Source organism: Passer montanus, unplaced genomic scaffold (genome assembly GCF_014805655.1).
Source record: "Passer montanus isolate IOZ18808 unplaced genomic scaffold, ASM1480565v1 scaffold11, whole genome shotgun sequence".
Lineage (NCBI taxonomy): Eukaryota > Metazoa > Chordata > Aves > Passeriformes > Passeridae > Passer > Passer montanus.
The window spans coordinates 22,629,009-22,656,561 of record NW_024357613.1 but is presented as its reverse complement, the minus strand read 5'-3'; the positions used below and the strand labels follow the sequence as shown (position 1 = coordinate 22,656,561).

Genomic DNA, 27,553 nt, shown 5'->3' with positions numbered 1-27,553 from the left:
TTAACTTTAAACCAAAATCCATTTCAGTAGTAGATACAGTTCATGCTTAACAAAGCCATCACACTAGAACAACAGCTGTTAAAGTAGTAAATATTTCGTTTTCTCTAGGTCAGAAGTGCCCTTTTCCTTCCATTTCTTAGATTAATTTTTTTTAAAATCACAATGACCAACTAACATTTCTTTTGTAAAAATGAAAAGAGACAAACCAAGGCAAGGGACAATAATAGAACTCACTTTTATCTCAACACATTTAAAGTGCACCAACTTACAATAAACCAAAATCCCTTCAGTTATATTTTATGATATTTAATTAACATTCAGTCTTTCTTACATATGGAGACACCACAGACTGTAAGAGGTTAAAACACCTCACAGTTATTTGGGGCAGAAAAAGAGGAAAAATAAAGCCAACGGAGTAATTATGTGCATTTTTCACTTAAGCCAGACAAGTGGGAAGAAAGTCCCTTGGGCATGATTTCTCAGTGTTTTGCAGTCTACTCAAAATGTCTGAGAAGGTTTAGCAGAATATATAAAAATGTAAATGAAAAACTTTCAGAATTTTTCTGCCAGAAGTGTTATTTCCAATTCCTCATTAGTAAAACCTTCTATCACATTTCAGATCCTGTAACTCAAACTACCTCCTATTACATTCAGGACCACAAAATTTCTGACTGTATAAAGCTGTATCTCTTTATCTTACAACTCTAAATGTAATTCAGAAGGCAATTCCTCTGTAAGGCAGTGCTCCACCAACTGAGCTCTGTTTACTGCTCTTGGCCTGCAGAAGCATTGCTGATGGTCTGATGACAGCTGGCTGTCTCTCAGCACTCAAAGCTGCTATCTTGGCTCATCTGCTTCAAGCAGCCTGGAAGGAAACAAGGAGGAACAAAGGAGGACAACGAGGAAACAAGGAAGGACAAAGCCTGGCGATCAGTTATTAAGGGGAGGTAAAATGAGCTTCCCAAATACCAGTAGAGGAACAATGTCTTTGGAAAGAAGCAAAGCAAAAATGAAACAGCAAAGTCCCCAGAGAAGAAAGAAGCACAGAGATGCAGATAATATGGTGTAAGAAGATGCAAGGAAGTAAAAGGCCAGTAAAACTGGGCAAAGGAAAGGCAGTAGTACATAGTGAAAAAAGAGACTTTAAAAGTGTGATTAACAAGTATTTCAAAGAAGGTACACCATGTAGTTGAAATGAGAGTCAAATCCATCCAGAATCTTTCCTCGAGTAAGTAATTATTAATATACCACAACATCAACAGGTCAGAAGTCATGAGACAATTTTATACCATATATATCAGTATATACAATAGTGATATGGTGAAGAATCTTTTCTTTTAAGGCATGTCTGACTTTAAGGGCTTTTTCCTTTCTTTTAATTAAATCAAATTTAAAGACAAACAGCAGAAAATAAACAAGCATTTTTTAAAAAATGTACATATCAACCAATTTGAATCAACATAAATTAAACGTGAAGTGTAATAGCTATTAACTAAAAAATAAATAAAATAAGTCAAAACATAACAAAACCAACAAATCAGTACACAAGGATATGTCAGCAATTTAATCACTTACAGGCTCTCCTCGATGTCCTTCGGGGCCTGGAGACCCAGGCTGCCCAACTTCTCCCTTTAAAATAAAAAAAGTCTTAAGAAAACAACCTTACTTGCACAATAATTTTTTTTAAAATAGTAAATTATATTTTAATCTAAGTAAAATTTCAAAGCAATACACATTGATACTTCACCAAACAAACATCTCTTAACAGATTAATACACAGCAAGAAGTGCCATCAATCCAACAGTCCCTCATGCTGTGTCTGACAGCTGTCAAACAACTTGCAAAAAGAGATGAGAGAAAATTTTCTGTTCACTCAGAACAGCAATCTCTGGTACAAAAAAAAAGCATAAAACAATAACAGACTGTTACTGTCTAATTGTTAGTATAAATAATAGTATGAAAAAATATTTCAAAGTACTTCAGAATACAGCAATACAAAAAATGATCAAATATTTATCCAAGTATGTATGATACTGAAATATTCTGAAAATCTGAATAATTCCAGAAATAAAAGCACATAAACAAGGCGAAGATATAGGTATAGATGTAGATAGATAGATACACACACATGTATAAAATAATCTGGCACTAATTAACTTAAAATTATAAGAGCTGAACTTCAAGCAACAATGGCTAGCATCTGGGTTTCCAGCCATGCTTTTTCCACATTCTTTCCCAAAATGAATATTGTAAAAAACCAGGAAAGCTCCAACAGAAATTTCCTTCAAAGACAGCCTGTTTTTTACTGTTCTGAATTTGATTACAGACCCAGAATGAAGCAATGTTTTATAGCAAGCAGATGTTGAAGTCAGGCTAACAAAATGTTTGAATGAAAAATATGGCTTCTATTAACTATTGTATTATAAAATTAATAGAATCTAATGAGCACATCATATTTTTGGTACTACAATAATGAAAATAGTCCAGAAAATGTCTTTCAGTTTAAATGTACACACATTCACACAATATACTGAATTCTCTGTATGTTTCTTACAAGCATAAAACATATGAAAGTACTCTCCAAAATCATGCTTTAGCATGCTTCACTCTAAATTGCCACCAGTGATAGTTAAAATTTTATGTTAATGTTAATTGTGACTATTACATGTCCATGTTATCAAATACCAGAGAAGAAAAAAAATCAAATATCTAATTTTTTCCTATGTTCTGAAGTACCAGAGAAGAAATTTCTCCTCCAACTTAGCAATGATATCCATGGATGTGTGTGCATACACACACACACACATATACATATATATATATATATATACACACACATATATATATACATATATATATACACACATATGTATATAAAATAAGAGAGGATTCATTTGAAATAAATTCCTGAAGGTAACCAAGCTCATATCACAAGTCTAGTCTGGACAACTGATGGAGGATTGATTCAGCTGATGAGACACCAGGAGTTGAATCCCACTGCTCACACACAGACATCTGGTCACATTTGAGATGCCCCATGGTATCTTGTCTACTCCAGCTCCTGAAAGGCACTGGCTTTCCATAGGACTTATGTTACATTTTTTAGCTCCCTGAGAATGTTTTGGACACTAATGCATTTCAAATGCACCAGGGGCTTTTTTTGTGCTCAACTAAACTGACACCTATGAGTCTGCCTTCTCTGAGCTGAATTACTCTCCAGACTCCACTGGCATTACTCTGGATCCACATCACTGACAGCTGCTGCCTGAAAGATTTTAGGTATCTCACAGGTCTTGTGTCATGTGTCCCTGCTGCAGCAGACGTGACAGATATGCCAGCTGCATCCCCAACTGCACTAGACAAGCATGCTCACAAAATAGAAGATTCAGATCTCCCAATACAGCAATATGAATTTAAAATTCAAAATGCACTCAGATTTTTGTATTTTTGGACCTTGAAGTAACATTAATCTTGAGCAGCCCTAGATAATTTCACTATTATTAAAGAAATATAGGAACAAAGCTGCTGTTGAAAAACTTCTTTAGATGAATTCAATTGAGCATTTACATCACATATTATTAAAATCTTTTCCCTTTGGACTTCTAACTGATACTACTGAAGTCTATGTTTTCACAAATTAGAACAGTGCAAGCAACAACTTGACAAGCAAGACATCCAGTAAGCTCACAAACTGCAATTCATTATAGAAATACCAAATCCTATTGCCTTTTTCACAGTAGACACATACTTAGTTGACTTGAAAAACTGTTCTGCATTAAATACAAACAGCACTGTATAGTGAAGAGAATAAAAACACATACAAAAATATTAATTCATTACTGAAGGTACTTTCTCCTAATTTTCCTGCAGCTCCCTTCAAAAGCAATTATCTTCTCCAGTATATGCTTGTATATAAATCTCCTTAACAGAATAACAGGGTTAGAGAAACACAAAAGGATATCAGAGATAAAGTATAAACAAACTCTAGTGATTACTAATACTCTTAATAAAAGCTTTTCCTTTGCTCACAGAACAGTTGAAAACAATGAAGTCTGCTCATTGCTGCAGTAAACTTCCACATCTCCCAGCAACAACATTTTTTTGATTTCCAGTAATACTCTCCAGAATAAATTTGGTATGTTTGCATCACAAGCAATGCTATTGAAGACTTTTATCAAGATATTAATATCCATTTGCACATACCTTGAAGCCAGGACTGCCCGGTAATCCATCTTTCCCATTTCTGCCAGGGTCTCCCTGTGGCAACATTTAACAGCAATCAGCAGGTAAATTAACAAGCAAAAGCTGATGACAAATTGTCTTCAGAAAACTTACAGATCGCCCAGGCAGTCCTGGAAACCCTGTATCACCCTTCTCTCCTTTTGAACCCTGAGAAGAACAGCAAGCGGAAAGTAAGTAGTGCTCAGTGTAGGTGCTGCAAATTCAATATATTTAACTAATGATTCGTGTATGTTATTTCTTATTTTGAAAAACTACAGAAGATCTATACTTTTCTTAACTCGGGCAGTTGTCAATTAATACCTACGACCCCATCACATTAAAAAAATATGCTTCAAACTACAGAAATGCTAACACAGACCCTCTTTCAAATTGCTTAAAACTCTATGTTATATAAACACATGAAGAAAATATAAGGCCAGGTGAAAATATAGCTGTTAACAGTGGATGGCCAAATATACTGTCTGTTTTATCTAAATTACAGATTAAGACATCTCTCTTCCCATCCACTAGCAGTCTCACTCCTTTCACGTGCTCCCCTCCTCCCTCCCCTAACTTGTCTCCCTCTCTCTTGTTTGGTGATATGTACATCTGTATTAAAACACATAGACTTTTTTGCAATACAATTACTACATATGTCCTGTATATGGTGTGTTACACCATAAACATATTTACAAAAAATTTTGTGCTATGTGAAAATGAGTTACACCAATCCATTAGCAGAATGAAAAGGTTCTCAAAATATCCAAAGAAGCAGAGCATGAGTTTAGCATTACTGAATGTAAATACATCCAATAAAAGCACGGAACATTCTTCTGAGCTGTAAATTAAGAAGTACATTTTCTGTGAATATGCATGTTAGAAAAATATTAATTATGTTGCCTGGGGTTCCCATGCCCAGGCTCCCAGTGGGAATGGGGGGGCTCCGTGAGGGGAGGCCGGGGCTGCCCCAGCTGGACACAGCTGGTCCCAGCCAGTTCCAGCCGGATACAGCCACTTCCAGCCGGACACAGCCGGATCCAGCTGGACACAGCCGGTCCCAGCCAGTTCCAGCCGGACACAGCCGGACACAGCTGGTTCCAGCCGGTTCCAGCCACCCACTGCAGGGTCTGGTCCCAGCCAGTTCCAGCCGGATACAGCCACTTCCAGCCGGACACAGCCGGACACAGCTGGTTCCAGCCACCCACTGCAGGGCAGGGCTGAGCCATGGGTGGGGAGGGAGTCAGGAATGAGTTTAACAAGGGACAGAAACATGACACCAGCAAAATAAGGAAAGAGGTGAAAAGTAGCAGCCCCGCAGACAGCAAGAAGAGAGTTCTGGAGCACAGATTCCCTGGCAGCCTTTGGAGGCGCCATGGTGGAGCTGTGGTAGCCAAGGTGCAGCCCATGGAGAATCCGTGCAAGGCCAGGTTTGCCCTGAAGGCCTGTGGCCCATGGGAAGGACCTGCCCTGGTGCAGGGGAGGAGGGTGAGGGAAGAGCAGGGAGAAGCTGTCAAACACCACCCTAACCTTGCTCCCCATTTCCTATCCCATGAAGGAGAGAAGTTGAGCCTAGGAAAAGGCAGGGTGGAGGAGAAGGGGGTTTTGTTGTTTGGTTTTTTGGGTTTTTTTTCTCACTATCCAGACTTATTTCAGTTGCCAATAAATTAAACTAATTTTCCCCAAGTAGCCACTGGTTTGCCTGTGACAGTAACTGGCAGGTGATCACTCTTATCTGGACCATCAAGCTTTTCCATCTTATTTTCTTCCTTGTACTGTTGAGAAGGGAGATTGAGAGAGGTGCCAGGGTGTTTGCACCAGGCATCCAGTCTAGGTGACCCCATCACAGATACCAATAGCATTTTGCTTTAATTTATGTTTATAAAGTCACTTGCCTTTTTTCCATATATTCCTGGCACTCCTTGATCTCCTTTAGGACCTCTTTCTCCCTACACAAAATGTATGTGAGCAAATTAATTTTTAAAATAGAAGTAGTTACATAAAGATATATTTATCTATATAAAGTATAAATGTACAGCAGACACAAAGAAGGCAAAGAGCTCCAAGATTTAAATGCAAATCCTGAATTTTCCCAGCTTTCCTAGAGGAGAAGGCCAGAATGCCCAACACTGATGGTGAGAAAATCCACAGCTCGCAGGCTTAAGGCTTCTACTTTCCATAGAAGGCACTTTCTGATTCTCATTGCTTCAATATAGGCAGGAACCTAAGTGAAAATTCAGCTCCTTGGAAAGGGCTGGACTTCTCTGAAGACATTATTTGAAGAGTTAAAAACATGGATTTGGAAAAGCTAAGATGTAAACTCTGTTGAGTTCTAACACAAATGAGCAAAAACTATGGGGAAAATTGTTTTTGGGAGCACAGATGAACTAAAGACACTGTGATAAATCAGAACTTTTCTTCAAAAGTCTGTCACTTAAGTAAATTGACAAGAAAATAATACAATTTTTTAAACATTATTTGTGATGAAGAATCCTTTAAGTAGTAACATCAAGTTAATATAAAATCCATAGAACAAAACAGAAATTAAATAACAGAAGGTTTCAATTGTTTGGTATCTATGTAATGAAGTCCCATGGTATATATCTTCCCTAAATATCACCTTCATATCTATTCATCTTGAGGAATTCATCAAATTCTCTGAAATAGTATTGTATATAGACATGTTTACCCTTTATATTGAACTACAGGGCAAGCTGCAACACAGGAATATTGTAACAAGAAATATTTAATTTCAACCTTTGGTGCTGGCATCCCATGTAATCCAGGAAAACCAGGTAGTCCACTGTCACCCTGAAAGAGCAAACATATTTTAAATCCTTGTATTCAAATAGTGGTGATATACTACAACAACATTCATATTCTTGTGATCAAGTGATCAGCAAATAGTGGAAAGACATAATATATCACAGTATCAACTTCACAACATTGGTATGATGACCAATAAGAGATTTTTTATCTTTAAACAAAATTCATTACATAAACTAAAAACCTTAATCACTAAATTTTAGACTAAATTTACAGTAATCTTTTAGTAAGTCCTATGGAGGTTCAAAAGCAGCAATTTAAGACTTTATAAAATTTCCTACCAGCTTACTCTGGATAAGTGGAGTATTATAAAATAAGATATTAAGTATCTGTTCTACAAAAGAAACTCAATTAAACCAAAATACACTTATAAAACAGCTTTAGCTGTTTATTTAGCAATTTGTCAAATTTAGCAATTTGACAAATGAGTTCTCATTTCAGAGGATAAGTGGAGTATTATAAAATAAGATATTAAGTATCTGTTCTACAAAAGAAACTCAATTAAAACAAAATACACTTATAAAACAGCTTTGGCAATTTGACAAATAAGTTCTCATTTCAGAAACTAAATAATCCACTTAGGTAAAAGCAGTTAGCAATTGAAAAGACAAGGCAAAATACCATTTCTTTTTATTGTTCTAAGAGGTGTCAGGTATCAGGAATTCCAAACTTTTGCATTTGCAGCTGAAGATATTTAACTGACAATTTGTCTGCAAGCTCCCTTGAGCAATAATAACAAAGAAATCCTAAATTAAAACTTGTCACTACTTGATTTGAAACAAAAAAAAAATCCTAGTTGCAAGGTTCAGTAGACTACTTCACATGAGAAAACAGCTAATCTTTGAGCAATCAGAATGCTTTATTTCTGTTAATACCTACTTTGTATTGAACAATATATTTCAATTTGTTTAATATATTTCAATCAGATAGAAGGAATAGTAAACTATGCTTAAAAAGTTATTTCATATTCATTTCAGTATTTCAAATTCTAAGACAGGGGTTAAACCAGGACAACATGTCTCAATGCTGTTTATCAAAGCCATTCATGCCTAAGCAGATTTGGAAAGGTCTGTCATATATTTGCAGTAGGCAGGAACATGACCACAGGAATGACAGCTTGTGGGTTAATGTTATCACAATATCTCTCAACAAATAAATATTAAAAGCAGACAATGGAATGGAGTTTAAAATCAGCAGGGGTTATAAAATTAACACTTCATATATCCATTGCTTCTTAATGAAAAAGTGTGGAGTCTTGATTTCTACTCAGAAGTGGTGGTTCAATTATTAGATAAACCAAAACATTTGGAAATGAAAACAATTTTAAATTAGCTACTACAGAAACTTAACAAGTAATGGGATGAAATAAAAAGATGAAAATTGGGGCAGAATTTCCAGGAAAAAAATTCTAATGTCAAGATCTATTTTACAATGGAAATGTTCTCTAAAGCAGTGGTGAAAGCCCTATTTCTTGGCTTGTTTTACACAAGGCTAGACTGAGCAACAGGAAATATTCTATCTGTCACAACCCTACACTACAAGGCAGTTACAGTTTTTCATCAGCAGCATCTTAATTTCTACACATAGCCCAATACTTACTGATTAATTAGATTAACTTCTAAAATCAATTAGATTGAGATGAATAAAGCACAGAACACACAAGCAATTTTCAGCTCTAACCATGAATTTGAGAATTCTGCTGAACAGCGATGAATTTAAGGACCTAGTTATTTGAAACTTTAGAAAGAAATTGTAAGATCTGTTGGGAAAATAAGTGCTTGTTTTACAGAAAGGGCTTTGAAGTTTTAATGAATCAAAACCAAAATAATTGTCATTACAATGGGCTTAGAACTTTTCTAAACATAGGGCAGAAATGTGAGAGAAGGCAGAAATGTGAGAGAAGGCAGAAATGTGAGAGAAGGCCACAGCCAATGGGCAGTTTATTCACTGTGTCTACATAAGATCCTGAGTCAAGTTTATCCTGATTACCAGGAGGAGTTACATATAAGCTTCCACATCTGTCTGTATCTCTAAGCTAATGGCTACACCTCAGCTAGAATTTTCCACAAAAAAATTTTGGGTTCAGTTAGACAGTGTTTTCTGATAAAAAGTGCCATCCAGGAATTCCTACCTAAATCATCTGGATACTCACTTAAAGAGAAAAAGGGTGAAAAGAGTTAAAAATAAACCATTCCGACAGATGTCTGTATTGTGCTTCCAGGTACCCATACTAAGATACTCTTTCTAAGTTTATGTTATTCAGTGAAATAAAGTTGTTACTGGCAGTGCCAAAGCCTATATAAACTTTAATAAATAGAGGGCCAGATTCAGAATTTAAATTTAGGATTCTTAATCCTTCCTTTTAGAAAACAATTATCACAGAACACTCATGTGAAAATACTGATACTATTACCTGTATAACCAAAAATTACAAATAGTACGAGTAAAAGCTTTTTATCTATCATTCTGGTTTGGTTTCTTTTACCTTTGCCCCATCTTTTCCTGGTTCTCCCTTGATACCGGGCAAGCCACGAGGTCCCTAGATTGAGAAAAAAATGTACACCAGTTCAAATACTGATAATACTAATGCAATCTGATACAGAATTAGACACAAACATGGGCCAGAGACCAAACCAGAGACCAATGTGTCAGCTGCCTGATTCCAACATTTCAGTGACTGGACACAAAAGCAGAACAAAGCATAATGTGTACCTGGCAGGGATGAACATGGCACACTATTATAATCCATGACTGAGGAACACTCAAACATTTTTTTATTCTAACCAAGGACCACCCCAGGGGGAAAAAAAAAAGAATGTCACACAGCTGTATTAGCCTGTTCAAAACCACAGCCTGTCAACAAGTGAGCCCAGAGATGTCCCCTTCAACAGCCCATCAGACAGCCTCCACATATGCCATTTTGCAGGCTTGCTCTTGGCCTCAAGCAGGCTCTCAGATATTTAATTTTAATCCATGACTGAGGAACACTCAAACATTTTTTTATTCTAACCAAGGACCACCCCAGGGGAAAAAAAAAAAAATAATGTCACACAGCTGTATTAGCCTGTTCAAAACCACAGCCTGTCAACAAGTGAGCCCAGAGATGTCCCCTTCAACAGCCCATCAGACAGCCTCCACCTATGCCATTTTGCAGGCTTGCTCTTGGCCCCAGCAGGCTCTCAGATATTTAATTCCACAAATGAGTAAATCCTTGACTATTCAGCCAGGATCATGCCAGAAGCATGATACAGCACAGGTTTCCAACAACTGTCTCAGTCAGAACTACTAAATTAATACAAAAAGAAAAAGAATTCTCCTCTGTCAATCTGGGCTTTATGTGAAAATTTGCTTTAGGCTTGTGAATTGTGCACAATCCATCACCACGACAAGACTTCAGATCACTGCTAGTGATTCACAGAAAAACTGAAGCAACTACTGTTTGGCTTCTGGATGGGGATAAAAAGCTGCATCTGAGCCCATCTTCTAGAGACCTTACCTAGCCCTGCTTCAATTTGTAGTCAGCCTGCCTACCTACAAACCCCAAAACCATGTGAATTTCAAAGCAATTCACCCAAGGATGGCCCCTGATCCATGACACCCCTTGAGTCCTCTTCATTCCCCACAGCTCAGCTCTCAATGACAGACAAGATATTGAGTGAGACTTGGCAGGATTTGTCTCAGGTATTCAAATTCTAGGAATGAAATACAAACTTACTTGAACCCCTGGAGTTCCTGGGATACCTGGAGTTCCTGCTGATCCCTGATATCCCTTAGGAAAAGAACCAAGACTTGTGACTTTTCAAAAGCAACACAGACAAATTTCCAAACACCTATTTAAAAAGAAAAAAACAATCCTCTTGCTTACTTAAGAATTTTGCTTAGTTAAAGAATTTTTGTCACAACCCTATAATTTTGGGTCACAGATTTTAGCAACTGCTATGACAATCATACATTTGAGATTTAGATTTCAGCTTTCAAAAGCTTTCATATCTGCAGCTGAAGTTCTCAGTCTCCAGACTTTAGCTAAAACTAGTCATTCTAGAATTGTTACAAAAAAACATAACAAACATATTGTTTTATTTTCCACTGGAAAAAAAAAATTAATCCACATATGTAGACACATTTTTTTTCTCTCTCTCTCTTAAGAAAAATAGCTGAAACTTGCCAAGACTTTTAAAGGCTTCTATCCAGTTACAGAAATAAGGTTTAACAAACAAGGTATGTTTTAATACATTATGCAGCTAGTTTTATAATATCTCTACATAATAAAATTCCATTCTTGATACTAAGCACTTAGCTATGAACTTGAAGGTATATAACAGTCTATATAAATAAAAAAAAATTTGAATGACTGAGACTACAAAAAGAAATACTAAATAATTCATGAGTTAAAAAGAGAATTTCAGGAATGCTTTGCTAGAAATCAGCATTGGCAGAACAAGAAAACCTTTCCAGAAACCAAAATATATGTCTATATTTTGGTGGATTTGATCCAATTAGTATGGCAAAGATAGCAAGTTTTCATGCAAAATTAACAAGGGCTTTAAAAAATCCTTTAAGAGAGGCAAGTTACTGAAGAATAAGAATTTTGCACTGCTCATTTAAAAACATGTCCTTTCAGTGGACAAAATGAGCTACCAAGAGGATTTTTTCAAGAAAACATATAAAGCAAGAACAGAAATTGTTCTATAATATTCTGAGGCTATTTGGTTCAAACATTTCAGCAGGCAGACAAAACTAAGTTTGATAAATCCCATTAAATGGGCTATCCAATTTCAAATACCCAGAATCTGATCTTGATTTGAATTGAGAGAAGTAATAATCCTATTTCCAAATGTGTGTCAAGCTTAAAATCCTGGCAAAAAAAATTTCATGGAGTTATTTCCACGCTGGTAAAAGGAACTAATAGAATGCTTTCAGTACAAGGGAGGCAACGTGTTTGTCTGATTTCTTCTTTAAATCAGTCAGAGCTTCCTTTGAATAATAAACAGAGCTAAAATTATTTGCTGGGTTAGACACAAGAGAGTCCTTGCTGTGCCCTCTTCCCAAAAGACATTTGAGCAATTGCCCGATGAGCCAGCTGGTAATGTTTAATATAGAAGTAAACAGAATTCTAGGTCTCTGTCATACATGGATCCTTTATCAAGCATTTTACTTTTAGTGCTCAAGGCAGTTCTAGCAAAATCAGCTTTAACTGTAAATGGTATAGTATCCCCAGAGTGCTTATAGACCTCCTGGGTAGCAGAAACAATTCATCAAATCAAAAAATGCCTCTAAAAGTTGATCCATTTTTTTCTTCTCAAAAAAAACAAAAAACTGCTATGACTTTCTGTAGGATATAATTCTATACAAATAAAACTTTATTTCATAATTTAGATCTCTGCAATGCAATTTCCCTTCTCCCTCTAACTCAGCAGGGGAAGAAGTAGAAGAGGACAATTTCCTGGCTGAACTGAATTTCAAAATTACAAGATGAATGGAGGACAGCAGAAAAGTTTTTCAGCTTACAAAACTGCATATTTAGCTCAGGGCTAAATATTGTAATGTGATTTCAATACAAATCAAACACATTGTCAACGTGTTCTTTTAATGGAAAGCTGGAAGAGAGAAGATTCAAAAGGAAATTCACAGAAAGTCACTAAAGTTAGAATCACTGTATCTTCAATGCATTTGCACACCTAAAGGACAAAAGTTCAGACAGCATTCCTAGGCATATCTTGTCTGATAAGGTTAAAATAAAAATAAAAACAGAGGATTATGAATAAGTCAATGAGAACTGCACTGCACATTCCCATAATGAAAAGCTTTTGGAGTCAATGGACAACATTAACAACAAAGGCATGAACACAGGACTGCTTGGCAAAGACAAAGTGAGAAGTAAGCAAGCTGAGTTTGGCTAGGAACGAACCAGGGATCAACAGTAATGGTCTAAAGATATTCAAGGACTGTGTAAACACTAAGTAAAATGAACTATTTAGGGTGATGTAACTAAGCATAATGGAATTCAATTGAAAAAGGAACATTTAACTTAGTGTTTAGGAAATACTCTGAAAGGTCTGCAGACCTCTTGTGGTAGTTTCTTGCAGAAAATCTTTAAAGCACAACTACATAAAGCATTACAAGACCGGTCTTCAAACTCTTTTCATAAAATACATTACATCTCAACAAAAATTGCTTTAAATATGTAGACATGTATCCACGTTTATTATTTCTGCATTTCACTACATTTTCCTCCATTAGCTACTCCATCATCTGCCAAGGCCTTCATAACTCAGAGCCCCTAGCAGAATGTTTTAGCTAAACACAATGTTCTCAAATAGCACAGAGGAAAAAAAGATCCATCAAGACCATTAAATAAAAGGATGTAAATCAAGCTTTAAAAGTTCTTCAGGCTATTGGGAGATAGGATGATATACCAAGGGAGTCTGACTTCCTGCTCACTGTTTAGATGCTCATCCTTATCATATCCTCTGCCTTTGGCAGCTGCTGCAGGTAGTGATGTGGTCTTCTGTCTGAACTCTACAGCTGTCTGCAGCACAAGTCAGCATCAGGCATTGCTCTGAGTCCAGACTTACAGGTCTCAGGAAAAGCTCTACATGACTGTATGAGAACAGAGCAGAAAGATCTCCTCTAACAATAAAAAGGCCACAGTATTACTGAGGAATATGTATTTTTCCTGGAATTGAGAGCAGTATTTCACAGCTGAATTATCAACTCTGTCTATGAAAGTTTTCTGAGAAAAGTAGATACAGAGTTTAGAACAACTTAAATCCCAGGCAATCTATCCAGTAGCACAGGGAATTCTATGTGTATGTGAAACTATTACCCATTTTTATTCCAAAAGTTGAAATAACTTATCATTGCTCTTATAGTAAGTACATCATAAAAGATTTGGCCTTCAGTTGGTCACCAAATATTAAACTCTAGGTAATACAGCTGTAATAATGTTCTGTAATCTTTTAAAACATATATTGGAATGATCAAAAATTACTTATTATGTGAGACTTTTGATACCTTATGAACTCCATATCTGCTTGTACCAGTAAAGTCAGTCTCGCCAGATTTTTTTTTTGTAAACTGCTTATTTTTTTCTCATCTCTTATTTTATTTTCTTGTACATACTGTAAAGACAGGCAAATTGTTCCAAACTTTCATGAGTGAAACTAGATGGAATACTCAAAAATTGTCCAAATTTGCCAGCTGCATAGTTCAAAATTGACAAATGGGTGGATTTTTTAAATTTCTGTCAACAGACTGATAACCTATCACCTCTATTAACCACAAGTGATCACTGCATAGATTCTGGTAATTTATTTTCCCCTTAAACTGAGTTTTTCCCCAGTACATACAAAGTATCCTTTGGAATAAAAAATGGCTTTGTGACCACACAGTTAGGCTCCTGAGTGCTTTCAGGGCCAGCAATCACTCCAACTGCTTCTTTCTGATTAATAATGTTCATGAAAATTAGTTCCATTTGAGATTCAAATATTGCTTTTATCCTTGCACTTATTTATCAGTGTTTTATTCTTGACTAGACAGTTTAATAATTTCAGTTTCTAAATTACATTTTTTATTGAAAAAAATGTATTTTCTTTACGTATACTTCTCACTTTCAGGTTTTTTTACAGTTCTTGTAATTGATCTTTTCTGTATGTATCAAAATATAAACAGAGGTGACAAAGGAGAAAAAACAAAGATACTCTAAACAAAACTAATCAAAATAATATTTAAGAAATGTCTGAAAAAAAGTCATGTTTATGTTTACTTCCCCAAATATTAGAGTAAACAATTTTACTGGATAACAGCAGGTAAATAATTATGTTCTGGTAAGATTTAAGATATTAGGTTGTTTTTAATTTTTCTGGTCTAAAACTAACATTAAGTATTACAAAAATATAGCCAGCCCACAAACAACAAACTAAATTTTATTAGCTGTTTTACTTTAAAATCAGTTTCATTTATAGTTTCATATAAATGCATGCCTAAAACCCCTTCTCAGAGGAAGAAACATTTTGTTGACCAGTTATACTGTTCCAAGAAAATTAATAACAGATAGGCAAACTGGAAAGACTTTAGAGAAGAACATAAAAATGTGTTTGGGAACAGAAAAGAATGACTTTGCAGGAAAAGCTTTTCATGCAAAAGCCATTTGATTAAACAAGACTGACTACACCACTCACTACCTGTAAGCCTATGGTGCTGTCTGAATTAAAAGCTTGTTTTTCAGAGTTCCCTGAGATATAAAACTAAAAAGGTTCAGATGAGCAAAGTTTCCCCAAACAAGAAAAATTACTGACAGCACAGAAAACATGCTAGTCATATTAGCATATACAAAAGTAAAATAGTAAGAAAAAGACAGAGAGAGGAATTGGTTTTCCTGCACAGTGGTTCTAAAGGGTCTCTCACCATTCACAGCTAGAAGGTTGCCTGGAATACACCCAAGAATCTTCTGTAAGGAAAAATAATGTACTGGCCAAAGCTGCAGATGAGCTAGTTGGTTTCTAATTATGTCCTTACAAAGAACAAGCACAAAAACTACAACTGGTATTTGAGAAACATTCTTCAGTTAATAAAGCTATAGGATTTAGCTGCAAACACAATGTAAGTTCCTCAGCAGTGTGATACAATTTCTCCTGTATTGGAGCTTTTTGATTCTCATTCTGAGATACTTGGTTAATCTTTTTTATGTTGAGAGAATGCACATTAAGACTTATTTGCAGGAAAAAATAAGCTGCAACTGCCAGATTACAAAGTTACGGTAGGTCTACAGTACCAATGTATTTCTCCTTCATTACTCATGCTGTTACAAATTCTAGTGCTTATGGGAGGATAAACAGCCTTGAAGTGGAAATCTTTTTATTAAAAGATAAAAATGTTTTATTATTAAGAGATTAATAATATATTAATAATATATTATTAATATCTTAATTATAAAAACTATTTTTAAATAGTAATAATATTTTTATTATTAAGATATTAATAATCTCTTTATTAAGAGTCATAACAAATTGTTTCTAAAACAATACGGTTGTAGCTGAGTGGATGCTTCAGAAATGAAGTTTTAATCTATTTGTTAAAAGAAAGAAGAGAAACAGACATTTCCCTACCAATAACCAGTCCATTCTGCTTTCATTAAAGTTTACATGATATCCCTTTACTTTTCAAAATATCCAACTTAGCTGGATAAAAGGCAGCTCTGCTAAGCTTATCAATACTGCAAATCTATTTCCAGAAATCAGTGTGGTCAGATGTGATGGACACCTTCCCCCATGCAGCTCCATGTTCAATGTATATTTGTCTTTTATAAGAGATCAGAACTGCACTTCATAAGCTTAAGCACCACCAAATATGAAAGGTTGCTCTGATTAAATAGACTTCCCCATCTTGGAATACTTTAAAACCTGTATTTTCAGGATTGTCTAAAATCAAAATGCAGTACTTTAAAGCACCGATAGTTTCAATTTCGATTGTGTTCTCTAACTCTGGTTCAAAAACCCCTGAATTTAATAGCTATCAAAAGCTGTTTAAGAGCAAAAGTATAAAAACATTTTATATCACAGGTATAATGAGCATATTTACTTGTGGGACTGATGAAAAATTCATGTATGCACTGCTCATCTGGACCATCAGGGTTAGCATGCTCAGGTTTCAATATAACAAGTCCCGTATTTTAAAAGAGGGACATTTCCAACTTTTAGAAACTATTACATTTCTTTGGTTTCAGCAACTATTTTCTTTCTGTTAAACTAACTCTACTTACAAATAGAATTATCACAGTTAAATGAACCAGTGTGGAACTAAAAATATCTATTTTTTAAAAATTTTACATGCAGATCTACATGTTTTAATAGACTACTTGAGGCAGCCTACAAAGAAATTTTATGAACCATGGAGCAAGCCCTAAAAAAAATGGATAGGATTTCAGGTGACCCGAAGTGCTTTCTAGTGAACAAATTCTTAAGGAGTAAAGACTAAATGTAGTAAAATAACTGCTGCAAAGTAATGCAAAGACCAACAGAAGCACTCATAGCCTGTTCTCTGCTTTACAACAGTACACAGCTCTAATACTTAAAGTAATTTACCTTGAAACAGAAATAATATGATTGCCATATTCATACAACAGGTACATACAGTTAAATGACATTCACAGTTTCAGAGAATGGAGACAAAATTATCTAAATTTCAAAAATGTGGTATCAGTGTTCCATGTCTTTCCTCCTGTTAGTTTTACATTTACAATATATGACTAAGTTTTTAGTACTCACAGGCTTACCATCTGGACCAGGCAGACCAGGATAACCATGATTCCCAGGCTGCCCAGGGTCACCCTATGGAGAAGCAAAGAGTGAACACACAAAATTTACAAGCATTTTAAAATTGTAAGAGTATTTTCAAATGAGCACAAGAAACCATAGCCCTAACACATCCCACAAAACGGTCTGCAAGTCCAGAGACCTACTATTGAGGAGCAATTTCCACAGTGAAAAAGAACTGGTTTTGCAGGGGGAAAATTCTCCCCAACTCCTTGTGTATTACTTGGATAAGTGAATCCACACTTGGTTACAGCACAAGTTTGACTCATCAACTTAAAAGCTTTCTAGTGTTTTAGCACTTTAATGAAAGGAAATAGATACACTTTTTATCAAATAGATGAAAGAAACTTTAATAAAACTTCATTGATGAAGTAGTTCTTTTCTGAAGAAATCTCTCACTTGCTTTAGCTGAGCCTAATTCTTAAGATAAAAGCACAAAAAGACAAGAGCCAGGATTAAAACCTGCAAAATAATAAACTCCTCTCCACACACCAATTGCTGTTGAAAAAGATGTCTTTTAGATTTCCTCTTAAAAGTCCTTTGATAATCACTGTTACAATCAGATTAAAGTAAATGAAAAGTTGCTTGCCAAGGCTTCATGTTTATGGTGAGAAAGCAGGAACTTAACATCCTACTCAATATATCCTCCTAGAGTATTGACTTTCTCTTTACTAACAGCTTTGATTTGAACTCAGCAAAATGCAATAAGACTTGATCTCTAAACCATTTTACTTCTGCAGGGATGTTAAGCAGGTACTTATTTCTTCAGCCTGAACCATCAACAGACCTGGAGGTCACTTTCAACTGCAGAATTGTTATAAATAGGAAGGACATTCAAAGGGAAACAGGAAACTAGCTTTCAATGTGGCTGTGAAAAAACATCATTTCACATATAAACACAGAAATGTAATGCTTAAGTGCAAGAGATTGTAGCACAATGACTTTTTAGAAAACCATAACAATTATTATTTGCTAAAATAGTAATAAGTTACTTAGAATTACTGTTGTCCAAATTAAGAAGTCCAGGTTTGGGATTTGAGAAAAAATAAATTTGCTTTCAAATATACCAATTTACTGTGAAATTTTATGCTTTTAACTTGAGAAGCTTAAAATATCAGTTACTTGTATTTTGAAATCACTTTGATTTAATTCAATGTATTGTACTCCATTAATATCTACTATTAATATGTACTACACAAAAATTAATTTTAAATCCATATGGGTCTAGAGTCCAGTATTCAAAGGTTAATAAATATTATAAATATTATAATTGAAATAATCTATTCAACCATAAATTGGCTTCCTTTTCACTTTCTGCAGCCTTTTGTCTTAGGCACCATCTTGTCACCTGTATTATCCAATTATCCCCAAACAATATTACAGTGCATTGCAGATGAAAAATTGCACATAAGGCAATAGGTATAGGTCATCCCCAGGATGTAATACATCCCCAGGAAGTGGTTTTCAATTCTTTTAAACTTATAAATACTTCATTCTCTCTCCCTCTTTTTTTCTCTAAAGAAAATTTAAAAAGGTAAAAGACGACAGAAGTTCTACTACATGAAACAATAATGATGATCTCTGTGCTGCAGATTTCAATTCCTTTTCCACTGTATCAAGAAGCCGTTTAATTTGAGGTAGCTACAGCATACTGTAACCTATTTTATGATGACAGCAGAGAAGGTTGTTATTCATTTGCTTAATGAAAGATGAGTGATTTGGGTTTTTCTTGTCTGTGCTACAAATACTTCTGTAAACGCTGCTTAGCACAGTTATTGAGAAAGATAATAAAGCAAATACTGGGGATTTGAGTTTGCCATGTGAGACTTCTGCATCTCAAGGCAAGTTCTCATTTTAGTTCTTCATCAGCTCAGAAAGGAGGATAACAGCACAGCTAATGTGACCTCCTTTCCTCCCAATAAGCATCTAGTAAAACCCCTCTCTCCATTAAAAGATTTTAGAAAACCATTAGGTTTTGAAAACCATCGGGTTAGAAAACCATTTCATCCTCAAACAGTTAACAGTGCAACATCGTTTGCTGAGGAGTAGCAGGGAAACACAGGTCATATACACTCAACAAGACAGAACAGAGACTTACTTTGGGGCCTGGAGGTCCTTGCTTTCCTGGTGGGCATATGCAGGGGGCAGGTGTTGAGCCTACATCACTGGGACCATTCATGCACTACCAAGAGTGAAAACAGCCATCAGCACATATGCCAAAGGCAGCCAACAAACACACTGGAACACTAAGTGAAGCTGACCTTCTTTAGGCTGCCTTTCACTTAGGTCTTGGCATCCACTCCCTTGGAACTTCTGCTTATCTGAATATTGCCCTCCAACTACTTTTCATGCACAGAATAATTTTATCCAGAATAAAAATTTTAAAAGTAAATACTTATATTGGGCTGATACCTGCAACTTTGCTTTTGCACAAATATTTTGTCAAATAGATTGAAAATTTTAAATCTTGCAACATGAAAGATGCTTGTCCTAGCTAATCTATAATCATAATTTAAAGTGTGACCAATTCTCAAATACAACAACTTAATTAAAGGATGTGTAAAATGATGTAATACATAATATGTATAGCATAATGATCCCAACCACTGGCATACTATCCTGTGTAGCAAGCCAGCAAAGAAGATAAACCCCAAGTCTCCTGTGTTTTAGGCATGTGTTCCTACTGTGAAGCTACTTGAGGGGAGGCAGGACACAGCTGCTACCACTGACTCCTAGAGGTCACTAGTCCTGGTCCCAAGAGTGCCCATCCTGCAAAGACCACTAGGTGACCTCCTCCAAACCATGCTCCCTGCAGCACTAAACACTAAACCTTGGCTGATTGCATAACCCTCTAGAATTTATTTCTTTTTTTGTGATATTTACTTCTCACCATTAAGCCCCACATGAAACCTCAGTGCTTTACTCAGGCAGGCAAAGGGCAAGCTACTAAATCAAATCTATTACAGGCACATCTGTACTAAATCTATATGTTGAAGTTAGATTCAGGAAGTTGCTTTTTACTCATCAACCCTAACTCAACAAGTTCTTAGACCTATGGAAAGGCAAAAATTTAAGAATCCAAGCTAAAAAAAAAAATGTTTCTTATCTAAAACTTTCCATAGCATTTTACCCATATTTTCTAGAATACATCTAGAAATGTATTCTATTTTCTAGAAACGTCTTTTAAGACGTTTCTTGACTAGAATTCTTTCTCGGGATCAAATGATTGACCAAAACACAAACCCATGTTTCCTTTGCATTGGTACAAGGTTGGGAGTTACAGGTAAGGTTAGGAAAGTTGTCATGTTAAGTCTTCAGAAAAGCTCCTGTTCAGGGAGTTCCCATAAGCACAATGCAGGTAACAGCTGCATTATTCCCTGTGCATATCCCCCACCCCCCTGCAAACAGCAGCAACTGAATTGAACTGGGGAAAAACATCAGACCAGTTATTCTAATAAACGTGATTTTCATAAAAAGTATTTTTGTCTACTGACTGGAGTTCAAGCACAGGAAGTCCATCACTCTTAAGCTTAGCATATCTCTGTCCCCTTTTGAAAACAAAGTGTATATTACCTAGAATATTAAGAAGCTTATAAAAACACAAATACTACCTTAAAATGAGTTTGAGTAGTTTAGGATTGAGCCTACCTCTCCATTCTGAAACAAGAAGAAACACAGTTTAAGAGTACAGCAATATTTCTAAAAAGAAAATCCATTCATTTGGAAACACAATCAAAACCAATCATAACTCCTAAGCTGTAACAGTCAAGAAATTATAATTAAAATTTTTAGACTTTCTGAGACTTATGTGCAGCTGCTATCAATGCATATGAAATTAATTTAGTTAACTGTTTTTAAGGGTCTGCCAATGGGAGTTATCAGTAGCAATTTTTAAAAGATAATGACAGAAATAATACTAAACCATGTCAGCATTTACACACTAAATGTTTAGATTTGGTTCAAACCTTTTACCAAAAGTAACTTCTCATCAAAAATATGCTGTGCTTGTTCATTCATGTCAGAGAATGTACCAAAATATTTCTGAAATCTCTGTTCTCTGCCTGAATCCAGCATCTGGGGAAACACAGAGCAGCACAGAGGCAAGACTGGCTTTTTCTTGCTTTCCTGTGACTGCATTAGACTCTGCTATCAATTGTTTTTTGTTCCAGTATCTGCAACACCACACAACAATCCAACCCCAAATACTTCAGCAGAGCAACCATGAAATTTTCTGTCTTAATAGTTTAATAGCCACCATTGGCCACACTGTCCACAGGAGTATTCCAATGCATATACTCACTGCAGATTTCATACACATTCTGTGGACACAGAAAGCTTCCTCTGTATTGAATTTTCAGCTTGAGCAAACCCTAGAGAAAGTTTTCATTTTCCACAGACCATAGAAGGAGCTTAAAATTACTATGCAGCTAGGTATCTCTGGGAAAGGGAATTAATTTGGTCTGTAATTAGTACATAAAGCCTCTGCTTATTTCAGGAACTCTGACACAACCACACTCTGACAGAATACAACCACAAACCACATATTCCTCCTTGAAGATCATCCAACATTTTTATTTTCTGAAGGAGTCCAGAATTTCATGGGCAAAGTCCAAATTTATTTTACAAAAACAGACAGTGAAACTAACATGGCAAAAAACAATCTTTTGGCTTCAACTCCTTGATAAATTGCAGAGAACATAAGCTATGAAAGACTTTTTCATGTTTGCTTTCTTTGTGCAAAATATTTTTCATTTGATTACTTTTCATATCCTACTTTTAATTTTTAAAGAACAAAAAGATATGTGGTGCAGTTAAATAATAGTTAAATAAATACTTTATTTTCTTCAAGATTCAAAGCTAATTTTACAGAAGTATTCCTGCAGCTGTTAGTTCTTGACACACAGAGTCAGAGCTCAGAACAGTTAATAATCCATTCACCTACCTGCTGCTTGATTGAAAGTTAAAAAGGCCCTGATAAGGATGCAATAAGACACACTGGTCCCAAAGAAAAAGAAGAAAAACAGACTAGCTGGCAATATGTGCCAGTCTGACAAAAACGAAAATCTGGATGCTGGAGATTCAATGGTTCTATTGTCAAACCAGCCAAATGATAATAAATCTAATCACAACATGAGGAATGTGGGTCTACATAGTAAGACACTGGCAGCTGATAATCTTTAGCTCAGTTTGTTTTAGCCACCAAGCAAAATTATTTTCAATTTCTATGTTTAAATCAATCTCTTCCTTATGCTTTGAGATGGGAACTGAAAGCTTAAATCTTAAGTCATGACTGGTTTAAAAAATCTGTTTGTGTATGTCTTACATTGCTTTGCATAATTAACTGTAAGAAGACCAAGAGAGGGCAAAGGGTGCCCATAAACTTGCTAATTGTGTACATGAATCATAAAGTCTTGATTTTATTTCTGTCTTGTACTTAACATATTTCTTGAAATCATGGCAATATTTCAGATAATGCGATATTTATCTTAGATCTCAGCATAGATATTTCTAATGGGAGGTATTTCTAATGTATTTCTAAATACATTAGAAATACAGGTTTGCTGATTATATACCAAAATTTCACCGATTAAATGACCTGACAAGAAGCAAGGAGTATGTCAGAAAAGTTCAAAAGTCATATTTAAAGAATTTTACACTGAAAAAAACCTAGAAGTTTCATTATTCTATCATGTTTAAAATCTGAAATTTTAGGAGAGGATTTTGAGATCCTTCTATAGTCATATATATCAAAAATGCACCATTAAATACTTAAACTAAAACAACTTGTAAAGAACTTTGTGAGAAAATAAGGCTGAAACAGAAAAGGTCCATGTCACTTGATATTGCATAGGTAACAAACATGTATTTGCACCAGCTGAATCAATGTAGTTTAATCTATTTTAAAAATTCATTAAGTCATCATTAAACAGTGATTTGTAAAAAAATACCAAGTAGTCCTCAAAAGTTCATCTATCATACTCACAAATCCTGGGATCTCACAGACTGTTTCTCGATTATTTTGCTCTGGATCACAGTAGATTCGCAGTTTTTGGATATCAAACTGTGATTCAAAACATAAAAGACTCTTCAGAGGTCTGTGTTTTCACTGTTAAAAACAATTAACTATGCAGAAATATTTTTAGGCTACTCACAATGATTAATATGCACAACGAATTAAACATACTGTAACAGAATTATTTAAATAAAATAATCAATCCATGATTTTTTTTTTAAATAACAGAAATCATCATCCATACTCCCTGGGAATTAATCCAAACACATGCAGCGTGAACTACACTGGCTGCCAATATCATTGAGGAAACAAGTTAATAACACAGGCAAGCCCAACCTCTTTCTTTTTACCTTGACAGACCTGGGAAGATGCTTCTACACAGACATGCTCATATTAGATATAAGATTAGTAAATTCTGGTGAAGCTTCTGAAGGCATCCCTAATGCTTAGTGTTTAGTATACAGTATAAATATTTAAAAAGCATAGAATAAAAACACTGGCATCAGGTAAACAAAAGTTTTTGCTATTCTGCTTTGTTGCTACATTCCAAACCAAAATGAAACCACTGTCAGTTCTTCTAGCATAAACTATTGTGACTGCAAAGCAAGGAGAAAGAAACCTGACCAAAATTTTCCTCTTTTACCAGGATCACCCATACATACACTGATGGAAGGACATATGCAAATGTCAAGCAGAGGAAATTCCTTACTTTGAGACACTGTTTCCCGAATTCAGGCAACCATGTTGCATCAAATTTGTCCTTGGAATCAATGAGACCAGTTAAGCATCCATGTCACAGGATAGATCACCTGCACTAAGTGCTGCTGACCATTTTTACTCTCTCTAAAGTATTAAATTTTGTATACTAAATTTCAGACTAAGTTAGAAGAATAAGCTCAAGAAAACAGAAGCCACCAATGCAACGTTAACCTACAACAGAATTACTGAATTATTGTAGTTTTAGCATATGCTTACCTGTACTGTTTCCTCCTTTCCAGAATACTTCCCTATTTGGGTTAGGCCACTGATGTAAATACCTAAAACAGGATGCAATGGCTTTGTTTCAATTTCTTGGCCATCTATATACAAAGTTACAAAGTCTTCTGTTACCAAGAGACGAATTTGATGCCAGCCTTCATCAAACAATGTCTAAGAAAAATGAAGAAAACAACATTGTTTAAACAAAATGCCTTCAATTTAAATAACAATAAAACTGCAGTTCAACACTCAAACTGCTGTTAATGGTTGAGAGGATCAAGGCTGCAGGTTTTACATACATATAAACTATATAGGCAAATAAAGCATTCCCAAATAATATTGTAATTGAAAATATGACAATTGGTAATAATTAACCTCTATTTCAGAATTATTTTATAACTCACATAGATTTTATTTCTTTTAGTCTATGACCATAAACAAGTTCAAACTTGTATTTGTTAAAAATATGCAGCCAGAAGCCTATTTATCAGCACTGATATAATGTCTCAAACATTTCAGATCATCAATCATGGTGAAAAAAAATGGTACTTGTGATAAATTATCATAAAGGTTTATTAAAGAAAAGTGTTCATTATGAGTGTATCGACATTTATATTGTGTTTAGAGACACACAGGTCTAAAAAAGCTATGAAATTGTTGTTCTCCATAATAGCAAGGCAGGCATGGAGAAACAAAGCAAACAAACAAACAAAACACAGAAGTTGTGTTATCATGGTGAAGTTCATTGATACCTGGGACTGCATGATTAAGATTGATTTGTTTGTGCAGCTCCAAGAAATAGATAAATACAAATAGAGTATTGACTTAAAACTGAATTTTCTAACAGTTTCCAGTAAATCAAGTTTAAGACAGCTTCATAAAATAATAAAAATATATTTTGCCTACTAATAACTATTAAAAGGCAGAGGAAGTTTGGAAAGAAAAAGCAAAAATTCTCCATCCAGTAACAGAAGAATAAAATGCCTCAACCTAGAAAAAGCTTAGTAGTTAAGACCTATTCCTTGGATAGGAGTCCTTCCTTCACTGAGGATTTATATTTAAAATTCCTTCAGCCTGATTTGGGGTGGGGATTTGAATGCAGGCCTCCACTTCGCAGAAAAGTTGAACCCACTTGGCCATGAAGTGTTCCAGCAGCAAATCTTTCCCAGTCTCTGTCTGCTGAAATAGCCCTCTCTGTTCACTTAATTAAGACTCCCTGTGGCAGGAAGGACAATCTCTGAGCTGCACATATTCCTGCTACAAATGCAAGAATAGGGTTATTCAATCTCCATTCCTCTGTCTCATCTGCAGCTAAGACAATCTTTCTTAGAAGAGTGGAATACTCCACTGGAAGTTACTGAAAAAGACTGAAAGACAACCTTCAGATTGTACTAGAAAACAATAAAACTGGTTTGCTCAAAGAGGGTAATAGTGGAACAAAGTGTACTTAAAGAAGTATTCCAGCATGATAGTGACATACCCCTTACCTTTACATGAGGTGCAGCAAATGTAATAACTTGTGTACCATTTATTAAACTTGTTGTAGTGAATGATAATGTTTTCTCTTCTCCATTAACAGTGACTGCTATCTGTGGTCTCTTATCTAGACTCAGGATTCTCCACAAATCCCATGTCTTTTTTACTTTAAATCTCTGAGTGGAAACAAACACATAGGATGGAGGAAGACCTTCTGGAAACACATTCCTAAATAAGGGGGAAGGGTGGAAAAAACAAGACAGTACTTGAACATTCATATAAATCCTAAAATAAGTCCTTCTCATTTAAAGGAACAAAAAAAATCTTACTGAATATAGAAGCATATTTATAAAATTCAATACCTTGTTAATTCTGAGAGGTCAACACGTGAGGTTACTTCATAAGCTTTTGCATTAGTGGTTGATATTTGAATTCTCTTTTTAACTTTTTTCTTCACACCTAATCCTACAAGAATGTCAAATCCTTTTTCATCTCGAGCTGCCACTGGAATTCTTGTTGGACAAACAGATTCTGAAAAGTAATAAATGCAAGGACCGTCCAAAACATGACTTAAGACTTCCAAGAAGAGTAGCCTTCCACCCAACTGATTTTTTTATCTGCCTTTCAAGAAATAAAAAGAGAGCTGAGAACTGTCAGTTAAGTACAACATGAGAAAAGTGGTTTGCAGGATCCTCAGGAACTTAAAGCAAGAATATTAAGATGTCATATTTTACTGCAATTACATTCACATGCTACTTTGAATTGTCACTAATTGTAGTTAAAGAGTATTACAGTATCTGGCTAATAAATATATTGAATTTCATTTCTAAAATTGCATGTTTCCAAAATTATATAAAATTATAGATATTAATTTCCAAAATGCACTAACAATTTGAATTCAGCATCCTTCCCAACTATAAAATCAGTTTGAAAATGGAAAAAGTTAAAATTATCTCTGACTTTTATTTTCATTCATTTAACTCAAAATGGACTCTGAGCTGTTTTTCCTGTTACACTGAAATCTGCTTGAAGTTATACTCAATGGAAAAATAGTGTGTGTGATATATTTTCTGTTACAACCTACGTTTTCTCAAAAAAAAGAAAAAATTAAAGAAAAAGAGATAGGACAGTGAAACTTAATACTAAAACAAACATTAGGGTAACAAATCAATACAAAATAAAGTTTTTTGTTTAATTAAAATTATGCTAAACTGCTTATAATAAATATTATTATTCACTTCCTACCGTTTCTTCAGAAAAGCAGAAGTTCGTAGACAGGGAAGAGATTAGGAATACATTCCAATGAAGGGATGGAGAGTTCTTCTGTCTCCATCTGGACCAGCCATGGGCTGGAGAACGCCTGTCTCTGTGCCAGGGAATATCAGCTCAAAGGTCTAGACTGGCTTCTTTTCACAGTATGAGAAACACTGCATGACTTCCCGTTCTAACCAACCCAGGGCAGTCAGAAGCTCCCCCATTCTGGCGGGGGAGGCAGGATATATATGCTCCAAGAAAATTCTGCTAAGTTTCAGCACAACCTGTCTGTCATGGGAAAGAGCAATCATGGGGATTGTCACAGGGGCAGCAGCAAGAGGCCACATAAACTCCCCTTAGTTTTCTTTTCCTCTCTACAGCAAAATGAGACCTGATTTCTAAATTAAAAATAAATTATCTGTCTGTTCTACAAGAAAGAATCGCAAGAACTCTGCACACATTTTGGAAATTAAAA

General features: G+C 35.2%; 1 protein-coding gene across 1 annotated transcript in view; it reads right to left on the bottom strand.

The window, feature by feature from the left end:
- Window positions 1-27,553, bottom strand: part of COL21A1 (collagen type XXI alpha 1 chain) — an 89,196-nt gene that overhangs the window by 32,196 nt on the left and 29,447 nt on the right. The window contains exons 4-17 of the mRNA XM_039728071.1: window positions 26,187-26,355; window positions 25,836-26,052; window positions 24,346-24,519; window positions 23,341-23,418; window positions 21,006-21,014; window positions 19,456-19,539; window positions 17,310-17,372; window positions 10,760-10,813; window positions 9,530-9,583; window positions 6,976-7,029; window positions 6,114-6,167; window positions 4,336-4,389; window positions 4,204-4,257; window positions 1,576-1,629 (exon numbers count right to left, since the gene is read on the bottom strand). Coding sequence (XP_039584005.1) covers window positions 1,576-1,629; window positions 4,204-4,257; window positions 4,336-4,389; window positions 6,114-6,167; window positions 6,976-7,029; window positions 9,530-9,583; window positions 10,760-10,813; window positions 17,310-17,372; window positions 19,456-19,539; window positions 21,006-21,014; window positions 23,341-23,418; window positions 24,346-24,519; window positions 25,836-26,052; window positions 26,187-26,355 — 1,172 coding nt within the window. The remainder of the gene's footprint in view (window positions 1-1,575; window positions 1,630-4,203; window positions 4,258-4,335; window positions 4,390-6,113; window positions 6,168-6,975; window positions 7,030-9,529; window positions 9,584-10,759; window positions 10,814-17,309; window positions 17,373-19,455; window positions 19,540-21,005; window positions 21,015-23,340; window positions 23,419-24,345; window positions 24,520-25,835; window positions 26,053-26,186; window positions 26,356-27,553) is intronic.